A 12,662-nucleotide genomic window follows, 5' to 3' on the forward strand; every position below is an offset into this window, starting at 1 on the left:
ATTTACAGCGTATGAAATATCTGGTCTTGTACGGCTTGCCAGAAAAGATAAACAGCCTAAAAGATTTCTATAAGGGTAATTTTGCATTTCATTAATTTCATCTTGTGATTTAGGAGATTGAGATTTGGAAAAAAACAGAACCCTTGGCTATAGGGAGAGAAGAGATAGGAGGATTATACTCTTTATACTTATCATATATTTCATTTATGTAACTTAATTGATGAATTAAGATAGAATTATCATTTTCCTCGAATTCAACTCCCAATAACTTTTTAGTTTGACCAAGTATTTTTAAATCAAAATGTTTTTTCAACAAATTTAGAACCTTGTTAATATGTTTCTCAGATCTACCAAATAAGACAATATCATCTACATAAAGTAGTAATATGACATCACTTTTGAATATATATACACAATTACACCAATTATACTTTTCAAAACCTAATTCTGTTAAAATTTTGTTGATTTCAAAATACCAGACTCTTCCAGATTGATGGAGACCATACAATGCCTTTTTTAATCTGTAAACATAATCCTCCTTTCCCTTTACACAAAATCCCGGTGGTTGAACAAGATAAATTTCTTCAGATAAAGGGGCATACAGATAAGCCGACTTCACATCACATTGCAAATGAGTCCAACCTTTACATGACACAAGTAGAGAGAAAAAGAAGCGAATGATACTTATATTGACAACAGGGCTAAAAGAGAGATCAAAAGACTCGCCTTGTACTTGTTTAAAGCCTTGTGCACATAATCTTGCCTTATATCGAGCAATCTCCCCTTGGTCATTTCTCTTAATAGAGTAAACCCATCTGCATCCTAATGGAATGACTTTCTCCGGTAATTTTACCAATTCCCAGACCTGTCTCTTGTCAAAAATTTCTAACTCATCTTTCATTGCTTGATACCACCTGTCTTTTTGGAAAGATTTTATTGCTTGCTTATAAGTTCTGGGAACTGTGACCTCCCCTAGTCATGCTGAACTGTTAGCAGAAGGAGAATCTGAACTAGATAAGATTGAATCACCATCAATGTCTGAAATGTCTGAGTGACAATATTCAGATTGAATATTTGAGACAATACCTTGGCTTGTATTACTACCTTTGAAATCAAACAGTTCTTTTTCATATAAAATATTGTTTCGTTTGCAATATAACTCAACATCCTTGTGTGATCTTAATCTTTCCCTTTCCCCATGTTCATAGTAATATATATCAGTACGTGTTCCATCTGGTTGAGGTTTTGCTTCTCGTTCCCAGGTAACCCTCCTTAAACTTGTACAAGGGGTTGTACTTTCACTTGTTTTGGATTTTAATACTTCATCCGAAGGTGATTTACTGTACCTAAGAGGAGAAGTAATATAATACCTGTCATTTGACTCAACCTCTGACTTATTATTAGAATCATAACTATCAGATTCATTATTACATTTGGAACCCAGCACTGCTCCACTATTACTCTGTCTGTCAGGTAAAGATTCCTTAAAAGATACATTAACAGTCTCAACAATTTTGTCTTCTTTAGGAAGCCATATGCGATAACCTTTGGTTCTGAATGCATAGCCGACAAACACACCTTTCTTTGCTTTTGCATCAAATTTACCCCGGTGTTGTTTTGAAATTCCCATAAACACAGGTACCCCCCAGGGTTTTAAATGCTTTACTGAGGGTTGTCTTCCTCCATACAATTCAAAAGGAGTTTTAGTTTGGTTTTTGTGACATAATCTGTTCCATGTATAAGAAAAATACAATGCCGCTTCGGGCCAAAAACTTCTAACCCACTTTCGTCTAAAATTGTACGAACACCATTTATAATAGTTTGATTAAAGCGTTCAGAAATTCCGTTCATTTCTGGACTATATGTGTTTGTAAATTCATGTTTGATACCCTTTTCCCTACAAAATTGTGTAAACTGTTCATTGTCAAACTCGCGACCATTATCAGTTCTAATTTTCTTTACTTTTTTATTTAGAAACCTCTCAGCTCTAGCTATATGTTGTTTGAAAATTCTAAATGCATCACTTTTACTACGTATGGGGTAAACTGCTGTTTTACGTGAGAAATCATCAATTATGCTCAAAAAATATCTTTCCCCCTTTTTACCTACAGTTTTGGCAGGTCCCCAAATGTCCATTACAAGAAGAGACAGTGGTTTTTTAGTTGTAACCTCCCCTAAAGATTTAAAGGATACTCTCCTTTACTTGTTAATTTGACATGTTTCACAAAAAAAATTCTTACTTTTAAGTTTAGGAAGACCTTTGACACATTCGTGATTACATGTATTTACAATCAATTCAGGACTAACATGAGAAAACCGATTATGCCATTTTTGAATTTCATTATTTTCAACAACAGAGGCTTCGAAATGAACCTTTTTAGGGATATTCTTAAGAACCTTAGGATAAACATAATAAACACCGTTATCTAGTGTGGCTGAAAAAAGATATTGACCTTGCCGAGTTACTTTTACCTTACCCTTACCACCTGCAAATTCTGCTCCTTTAACATCAAGTTGAGGACCAGAAATCAGGTTTCTACGCAATTTTGGACAATATATGACATTTGTAAATTTAAAAATTTGATGACCTATTTTCAATTTTACAGTTCCTTTACCTTCAATTGGAAAAGTATTACCCTTTACAGCTACTGACATTTCTTCTTTTATTGGAGTAAAGTCCACAAAAAAAGATTTATCTTTTACAAAATGATGAGAAGAAGCTGAATCAAACACAAATGCATTCTGGGTTTGTTTGCTGCTTGTATAGCTAGCCTGTGTAAAAAATGAAAGAGTACCTGTTTTACTGAAAAAATCTCTGGAGTCGGAATGTTCATTGGAAGAACTTCTGGAGTCGAAATGCCCTTTGGAAGATTTCTTGGACCTTTTCTTGGTTTTGAAACTCTTATTTCTACTCTTCTTGTTTAGATTCTTGTCTGTACCTGTAGTACGGTCAGCTTCCGTTGAAGATGAGTCGTCACTCCTGGCTTTTGTCAGAACACGGCACTGCTGTTTACTGTGTCCCCATCGTCCACATCTGTAGCATCTCATCCTCCTCTTGGTGTACTGGACCTCTGGAAGAAAATTGGCGGTCCTGTCCTGTTCTCTAAGGAGTAGGCGGGATTCCTCAGAAATCAGCTCAAGGAGCACATCTCTGTAGTTAAACTTAGTGTCATCCCATCTGAGAATAGCTTGGACGATTGGCTTGAATGCATCAGGCAGATGTCTTAGTAGTTGAAAGGTCAAGTAAATTTCAGGAACTGGTTGCTTAATGGATTTCAGCTGTTCGGCGATGTGACATATTCTTGACGAAAATAAGTCAATTTTCTCTTCAGGTTGTAGACGGCAAACTAATAGTTCAGAGAAGAGCTGCATATGTCTGGACCGATTATCTGGTTCGTAATGTGTCTTCAGTAGAATCCAGGCTTCCTTTGCTGTATCACATGACTCAATGATTTGTCTGTATGATGGAGTAATGCTCAAATAGATGAGAGCAAGTGCAGTCTGCGATTTAGATATAAAATCAACTTCTTTAGCCGTAATATTTGTCTCTTTATTTATTTTAGGAATGTCAGTATTAATAGTCGTAAATACTCCTCTTTCAATAAGTACGAATTTAATGTCTTGTGCCCAACTTGCGTAGTTATTTGCACTCAGCTTTTCAATTGCAGGCTGAATTAGTGCCATATTTCAATTTGGAAAAAAAAACAGACAAGTCCAGCAAAAAAAAATTTTTTTTTCAAAAAATTTAAAGTTCAATTTCTACTTTTTTTTTTTTTAAATTTCCAAAAAATTCCTCATTAAAATTTTAATGTTTCTCAAAAAATTGTGAGAAATAACTATTACTATTGAAATAAAACTTTTATATGGGGATAAAACATGGCCTCCCCATCTTCATACATCGTTTCATTCTTGTTTATACTTGGCAGCCATCTTGTGCAATTTTCCTCAAAGTCCGAATAGGTGTATGTTTAAGTGGAAAACAAATGATATTTTCACTTTTACTCAAAATACTAGCGATAATAATGAAGGTCATTCAAAAATATTCTTCCTTACTTATACAATTAAATACTAGAACTAGCATGATAACTGGCCCATAACCAAATGTTATGTACAGAATATCAAACGCCATTAGCCAAGATATCTGACATATTCTAATACTGTCTAACACTAAGCAGAGTGAATATTACACATTACAAGGAAAGATACTTCTGCTATAAAAAGCTTTTATTTAAAAGTCTAAAATAGTTGGTAAGTTAAAGAAATTACAATGTACGTTGCAAAACAGGATGGATGAACATTTAACTTCATACCTGTAAGGTGAATATTCTATATAATACACCCATTCGGACATGAGGAAAAGAAAGCACCATGTTACAAGATAGCCACACACCAAATACCACACAAACCCTCTGTGATCTTACTTCTTATATCCCACAGAAAAAACACAGTTGATGTCTACTCATGGCGCCATCTACCGGACAGTGAGACAAACAATGAGAAAATTGATACGTATATATTTATGATGACAATAGAGGGTTGTTTAAATGGCAAGACCAATTATGTCTGAATATATTATACAACAAACAGGTCGCAAAATAACTTTTTTTTGTTGTTCGGATTATGTCTTGAGGTGCCGCAAGAGCGAAGTAAGTTTCGCAAAAACGCACTTTTTGCCGAATGCACTGGCATCTGGGAGCTTGAGTCATTGCAGCAGCGGATGTGTAAATGGGGCGGGGCTGGTCAGCAGTGATTTGTGTGAGTGGGGCCAGGCTCAGATCAAGTGTCAATTTCTTTGTCGAGTTGAGTTAGTGAGTAACGTAAAATTTCGTTAGTTGGTAAGATACTTCATTGTCGTGAGTTGCAATCAGCTCACTGGTTGCAGTGGCTCAGTCTAAACAAGTGCAGACGAGACAAACGTCAGAATGTCCTATTTTTGGAATCTTTAGCAATTTCAATGAAGTTTTCTACCTACTTACGAAGATGTAATGAAATGCTACTGTTTTATTAGACACGGCCTAGAAAGTGCGGCTGGAAAAGATCTTTCTGTAAGGGAAATATATATATGAATTTTTAGTTTCCAGAATAGATTACATTTGGTCAAGAGCTTCTTTGAGACAACAGAAATATAAGCCTAATGGATTCTTAGATGGTAAAACGAAAGAATCAAACGAATTTATAGACAAAATAGGTCAACAGCTAGAAATCTGTTTTAATCTTCCTGTGGTTACTTCCTTACCTATTGAAAATAACGTTCTTTTTCAGAACATACAGGATATAAGTACCGATCACAAATATGTATTGGATATGTGTGTCACTATATCAAGTGGGACTTGCTCACTAGATTTATCTTCAAGGAACCTGGAAAAACTTCCCCACTCCAGATGACTTACATTTGCAAACCGTATATTTTGATTGTACGTGGCAACTAAAAATCCGACTGAAAATCTCAAGACTCTGACTCAGTACTTTGTTAAAGTGTAGTAAAGTATAGTTTCCTTTATATGGGCGTGGCATTTCGCTAAAATTGTTTGAAACAAATAATAACATTGAAATATATTAATAGTAATCATTATTCATTCATACATTTTCAAGAAAGGATCCGTTTCTTGTACAGATCAAGTGGGCAAAGCGTATGCTCCTGTATGGTTTAAGATCAAGTTGAAACCTTCTCGTACTTACGGCTCTAAACATTTATTTGAACGTATCTTACATTCACGATATCTCTCTCATCATTTTAAGAACATTATAGACCGGGTTATATAAAGAAATGGGTATTTTGATGCAACAGAAAATATCCATTTGGCTATGTTATGCAAAGAGCGTAGAAATGTAGGAGAACTTGGATTAGGACGTGTGTTGAATGCAAGAGCACTAAGTAGAGGCGGGGTTAAGAAGTTTAAAGTTCAACAAATAATTTTTGCTGCCAAAGATTACATCGATTTGATCTCGTGGGGTGAAAATGAAATAACCGAACCCCCCCCCCCCCCCCTTGGTAAAACATTTGTCTAGTTAATCCCTCACAGTGAAACTTGTAACCACTAAGCGGTTCTTAAAAAGTATGTTTCAGTCGTAGGAGACGAAAAATTGACTCAAGAGTTATTTGGAAAAAAGAGTTATTTGGTACAAAAAAAAAAAAAAAAAAACACTTTGATGTGTCAAAGAAGTAGACACAAACATCATAAAAGTTTAACCATTTATTTACAATCATTAAGAATACTTTAAATGGTAAAAATGGAATTGTTAATGTCTTTTATAGTATACTTGTGATACCCGCACGGCTTTGCCCGTTGTAGAAAAATTAAAAGGTCATTTGGTTTGCTTGTATATTTACAAATAATGTAAGAAGAATTCTCCCCAATTGGCTTACCCATGTTACGGTCCCACGTTATGATAACTTGGTAATTTACTTGCCCATCTTATAATTTTGCTCGGGTAAATGTGATTAAAATTGGAATAGAAAAAGAACAAAATCGAATTTTCGAAAAATCGCTTCGAGGTGCACACCCTCATGCTACAAACTAACTTTGTGCCAAATTTCATGAAAATCAGCTGAAAAGTCTAGGCGCTATGCGCATCACATAAATCCAGACAGAGATCTAGATCTCCAGACAGACTTTCAGCTTTATTATTAGTAAAGATTATGATTTTTTTAAACTGTATTTTGTAATTAGTATTTTTTTCCTAATATAATGCTTAAAAAATGTATTTACAGCCATATTTTGTGACGTTATATACAGTAGGAAAGCATAAAAAGGAATTTCATTGTTAAATGGAAATTTCGGTTATTATCAAACTTTAAGCTCGTTGCGGCACCTAAAGATGTTGTAGTAAAGCGTTGAAATTTCTTCTGCTTCTTTTTCAACTTAAATGACAACTTTTCTCCCCTACGGCAAACCAAAAATATTGAAAAACAAATTTAAGGTCATTTTCGTTCCACCCTACTGTACATGTTGTTTACATTGATTTTCAAAAAGCTTTCGATAAGGTACTGCATGTTGCTCTAATTAGGAAATTAGCTGATATAGGGTATGTTTTCGATAAAGGTGCGTCTTGGCGACTTTTTCAAAGTTCGCCAAATTTTTTGGCGCCAAAGTCTAGGCGCTATTTTTCCCGCTCTGCCAATGAAAAAAAGGGGGGAGAAACGTATGTTTTTTTTTACTAACCTACTGGAAAATGAATGAAATGGAGTTTTTGCATCAGAAATACAAGAAATTGGAACATCAAAATGTAAACAAAAGGTTCAAAAACAACTAAATCTCGAGAAAAATACTAAAAAACTCAACTGCTTAAAAACACTAAATATGAACTAATCTAATAAAAAAAACTCAAAATTACATTGAAATGCAACGAAAACTAGGCAAAAAAAATTCTTTAAAAAACGGTAAAAAGCATTTTAAAACAAATAATTAATCTATTAAAAAAGAAATTAATTTGAATAATTTAATGCACAAAAACACTAATTATAAACTAATATAAATAAATAAACCCTAAACAATACAATAAAATGCTCCGAAAACTAGATAGATATATTTTTAGTAAAACGGTAAAAGAGCATGAAAACAAACTTAACACAGCAAAACAGAAATTAATCTGAATAATTAACTCCTCAAAAACACTAAGTATAAATTAATCAAAATAAATAAACTCCCAAAAATACAGTAAAATACTACTATAACCAGACAAATGAATTTTAATAAAACAGTTATAAAAACATTAAAACAAACATCAAATCAAAAATTAATTTGGGAAATATCCTCAAAAACACTATTATTTAACTCATTTAAATAAATAAACCCTTAAAAATTCAATTAAAAAATAAATCCTACAAAACACGAGAAATTCATTCATTTTCCACGGAAGTAGGATAGAAAAAAAATATTTTCACCCTTTCTTTTTCATTTGCAGAGCGAAAAAAATAGCGTCTGGAAATGGGGGCCAAAAAATTTAGCAACAGTTGAAGGAAAACACATAAAATCACAAAAATAAAACGGCATAGTTGCAAATAGGTTTAGCCTGATTAGAGCAAAATCTAAATACATCTGGACTGAAAAAAATAAAAAAATGATTAGAAAGGATAAATTTAGGATTAAAATAAATATTAGACTCCAAGAAATTAATTATTTTTGTAAAATTAAGCACTACAAAAGAGGGGGTGGTTATGTAACAATGAAATGCATCCCATGCCGTTTTATAAAAACTATTTTACAAATTTAAATTTAAAAAAAGTAAAAAGTTGTACTCACTGCTTGCATGTTTTCAATAAGATCCTCTTAGTTTTTTGAAAAAAAAAAAAAAAAAAAAAAAAAAAACCGCCCAATTTAAATTAATTTTAAAAAACTTGGCCACGAGGTGAATTTACCACTGCACTCCCTTCCGAAATGCGAAAAGCGGGGGTGGGGGGAAAGGCAAGGGGCGCTCCGCTCCGTAGAGTGGGTAGGTGGGTAGTAGGGTTAGAGAAATAAAGGAGTTACCGTAATACCCCCGTAGTGGCGCCGGTTTGCTATGAGAGCAGTTTATCGCCAGGGAAGGGGAAAATAGTAAGGTTGCCGTAGTATTGCGACAGTGGGGCTTGGTTGCCATAAGAGAGATTTATCGCCAACATTTGGCAACATTTGGAAAAGCACCTTTATCGAATATTCCCCTGATATAGGAATAGGAGGGAAAACTTTCATTTGGGTAAAAAACTGGCTGACCGGAAGGAAACAAAGAGTAGTTGTAAGGGGAAATTATTCTGATTGGAGTGAGGTCTTAAGCGGGGTTCCTCAAGGATCAGTGTTAGGGACTGTTTTGTTCATTGTCTTTATGAACGATATTCACAAAAATATTTCTGGGAACATGAATTGTTTTGCTGATGATGTCAAAGTTATGGGGACTGTAGAAAATGAAGAACTAGCAAATCAGCTGCAAGAGGATCTAGATCATATTACGGAGTGGGCTGATAAATGGGGTATGGCTGTTAATGTTGGGAAATGTCAAGTGCTACATTTAGGGCATGGAAATAAGTGTACAAGCTATTATTTGCAAGGTTCAGTCATTAGTCAGGCAGACAAAGTTACTGATCTGGGGATCTTAATAAGTCAGGATTTAAAGTTTAGCCAACAGTGCAGCATTGCTAGTAACAAGGCCAATAAGATACTTGGGTTTATCAATAGATCTATTGCAAATAAATCTAAAGAAGTTCTTCTGCCCTTATATAGAAGTTTGGTAAGACCCCATTTGGAGTATGCTGTTCAGTTTTGGTCTCCTTATCTTAAGAAAGACATTAATGTATTGGAAAGGGTTCAAAGGCGGGCTACAAGGCTAATAAGTGGACTTTCCCACTTAGATTATGATTCCAGGCTTAGAAGGCTAAAAATGTACAGTCTTGAGCAAAGAAGAGACCGAGGGGACATGATTCAGCTGTTTAAATTTATTAAAACGAAAGATGTTACGGGGCTAAAGTTTAGCACTGAAAACAGGACAAGGGGTCATTGTTTTAAGCTATTTAAATCTCAGGCTAACTTGGATATTAGGAAAAATTATTATTTTAGCAGGGTAGTGGAACCTTGGAACAGCTTACCGGAAGAGGTGGTAATGAGCAAAGGAGTAGACAGTTTTAAGAGGGCCATTGATCTTCACTGGGGATTGTAAATTGACTAGGACCAGTCTAGCTGGGCCCAGAGCCTGTTGCTGGTTGTCACTTTTGTATTTGTATTTAAATAACAATTTTTAAAAATTGCTTGTAATATCATTTGCTTTGATCTTCAGAGATAACTTTTTCCCGACTGGAGCGTATTACATGTGTTACTGCATATTTAAAATAATACCAGGTAGATGGTGCCAAAAACTGAGAAAAAAGTTAACCATTTCCCTTTGCCCTGCTTTTTCAGTTTGTCCACATTCCTCTACTTATATTTATGCAATTTCCATAGTCTCCTCTCATATGCTGATTTAAATTTGACATTTACTTTTATAATAGTGTGTGTAAAGAAAAAAAAATCCAAGAAATGCTCACTCTAACGTGTCATCCAAATAAACTGCTAAGAGGGCATAGAAGAGTCGATGGCGATACTTTTTGTCTTTTCCTGCAGACATGCGCAAACAGTAATCTTCTGCAGAGTCGTGATCTTGAAGCTGATGCACCAGAATCCTTAGCGCCTTTTCGTGCTCTTCAAGCTATACAGGAAGGAGGAGAAACTTCTGGTTAAAAGCGAACAAGATTTTTTTTTACATTATTCAGAAACGTGATCTGATTTATAACCCCCAATTCTGTTCTAACTCCAACTAAAAAACGAGCTGATGTGTGCATCACATGACTTTCTTTTACTCCATTTTAATGTCATTTTCTCATTATTGGCAATTTTAATGTGATTCAATAGTTTACTCTCTAAATATCCCCAACAGTGGCCAAATCAAAACCAAATTCCAAAAAAAAAAAAAAAATTAAAAAAAATCGCCAAATTGGCAACCAAAAGACTGGAGATATATCGCCAAGTGTCTGCCAAATTATAACACCAATTGAGTTTACATCGAAATTAACAATGATTTCCCCCCATAAAGGAGCAAAAGATCCCCTTTGAAGCATATGAATGCAACCAAAAAGGTAGGTGCACAACTAGACCCCACTAGGAGTCTAAGTACCAAATTTCAACTTTCTAGAACATTCGGTTCTTGAGTTATGCGACATACATATGTACATACAGACGTCACGAGAAAACTCGCTGTAATTAACTCAGGGATCGTAAAAATGGATATTTCAGGTGTCTGTACGGTCCTAGACATGTATCCACGTGCGGTTGGGTTGAAAAATAAACTCAACATTCATTCGGGGGTGAGCAAAATAGAAATTAAGGCCGATTTTTGAGTGAAATTTTTTTGCGAATACTTCTTTTTTTGTAAAAGGAAGTAATTAAAAAGGATATTTTAATAACATTGACCAAATAAAACTTTAAAGGCTAAAGCAGGCTGTTTATGATAAAGCAAGAGATCAGAAATTGAAAGGAAAAAAATGCTTACAGGGCAATTACACATAATGAAACAAATCCATAAAAATATATGAAGATTCATAGTGTATTACTGGGTCTCCACAATGCCCAAATAGCTTCTGCAGAAGTTACCGAAAACAAAGAGCAGCAAGTAAGCAATGAAGTACGAGAAAGTGCATAGGAAGGAATGTTCAACAAGCTTCAGGCAATGCAGAGAACTGGCTCACCTTTCCGTAGAGGATGGCACACTCTTTGTGGAGTCTGCTCTCTGATGCTTTTCCCAACAGCAGCTGCACTCGGTATAGTGATGAGTTGTGGAGGAGGAGTTGAAGCTTCTGTCTAAGGAAAACACAGAAAGTTGCACTATATCCGATAACTTACAGATGACTTTCGAATTCACTCGTTTTCGAATGGAAATCTGAAGCATTTTTTTGACTAAAGTTAGAAAAGTTCATAGCCAAAATTAGTCTGACAGAATCAGGAATAGAGAAGATGTACTGATGAATTATCGCTTTTTGGCTTTCAATAAAATATTTATTTGTATCCCTATTGACGGTTTAGTGTAGGCAGGAGTTAAATCTACTTAAGCTACTTTTTCAGTAGAGTATTTTTGATGTTTATTGTTGCATAAACATTTGCATTCATTTGAATTCCAATATTAATCAATTCAATATTTGCTAGTCCCAACACTTCGACTCTCCAGTACATCTATAGTATGACCAAAAAGAATGCATAAATTTTTTTCAATTATTGGTTGAAAACTCAGGGCTGCCACTGAGCTCTTAAGACTAAAAATAGTTGCTTCTAATAAAGGATAGATACCAACCACCATTTGAGGAAAAAGGGGGGGGGGGGACATGCGGAGGAATGGAAACTCATGTAGCATAATATTGATTTTTTTTTTTAACAAGCTGCATTTTTATTAAAATAAATAATTTACAAAGGATGGATTCTGGAGAAGGTTTTTGGACTGCATGTACAAAAATATTTTTCTAAAGCAATACCCGTTTGTTAAGGCTTGAAAAAATTGGGACTTATTTTCTTCATAAAATTTCAATTGATTCATTATGAAATAAATATTTTCTAACCAAAAAGTATAAAAGGAAAGCATTTTTTTTTTCAGTCCAAACTGTAATATTATATTAAAATTGGATTCTTAAGGAACAACAAGAATTTTATAATTTTATGTAATTAAGGACGACACATTTTTCTTATTGATTACAATTACTGAGCAGAAATGAATTTAAAACGAAAAAGATGAATCAAACCTTTCTTCACTTAGGCCGTTCTGTTCGGGTTCGGGGAGTTTCAATATGTTGAGTACAGAATCCATGTACATCACTGCAAGGTGTGTGTGAAATTTTTCTTTCTAAAACATCACAAAACATAGCCTCTATTAAAGTCAGATAAAGCTTGAGATTTTCTAATCAAACAAAGTTTTGTGCACAGTGAAGTTTTCTTCGGTGACCACTCTTTGATCCACTGGAAATGACAATTTATTAAAGGTTTACAGTACCTCAAAAATGATGAAACGATCAAAAAATTTTTATTGCTTATTTCAAAACGAAAAAACTATTCTGAACACAGAGGAAAAGTTTCAATGCTTTAGTTCAAATATTTAAAAAGTTATGAGTGGTTTTAGGCCATGCTCCCTATGTGTTCTTATGCAGAAGAAAATCTTCAAATTGCTTTTTCTCG

The 12,662-nt window shown here is 34.3% G+C and overlaps 1 protein-coding gene across 1 annotated transcript in view; it reads right to left on the bottom strand.

The window, feature by feature from the left end:
* LOC129217719 (transforming growth factor-beta receptor-associated protein 1-like) overlaps positions 1 to 12,662 on the bottom strand; it is a gene marked incomplete at its 5' end in the record, with an annotated part of 53,126 nt that overhangs the window by 16,525 nt on the left and 23,939 nt on the right. The window contains 3 exon segments of the mRNA XM_054852054.1: positions 9,995 to 10,155; positions 11,192 to 11,303; positions 12,233 to 12,333. Of these exon segments, the coding sequence (XP_054708029.1) occupies positions 9,995 to 10,155; positions 11,192 to 11,303; positions 12,233 to 12,333 (374 nt within the window).

The sequence above is a fragment of the Uloborus diversus genome, chromosome 2 (assembly GCF_026930045.1).
Source record: "Uloborus diversus isolate 005 chromosome 2, Udiv.v.3.1, whole genome shotgun sequence".
In the NCBI taxonomy this organism is placed as follows: Eukaryota; Metazoa; Arthropoda; class Arachnida; order Araneae; family Uloboridae; genus Uloborus; species Uloborus diversus.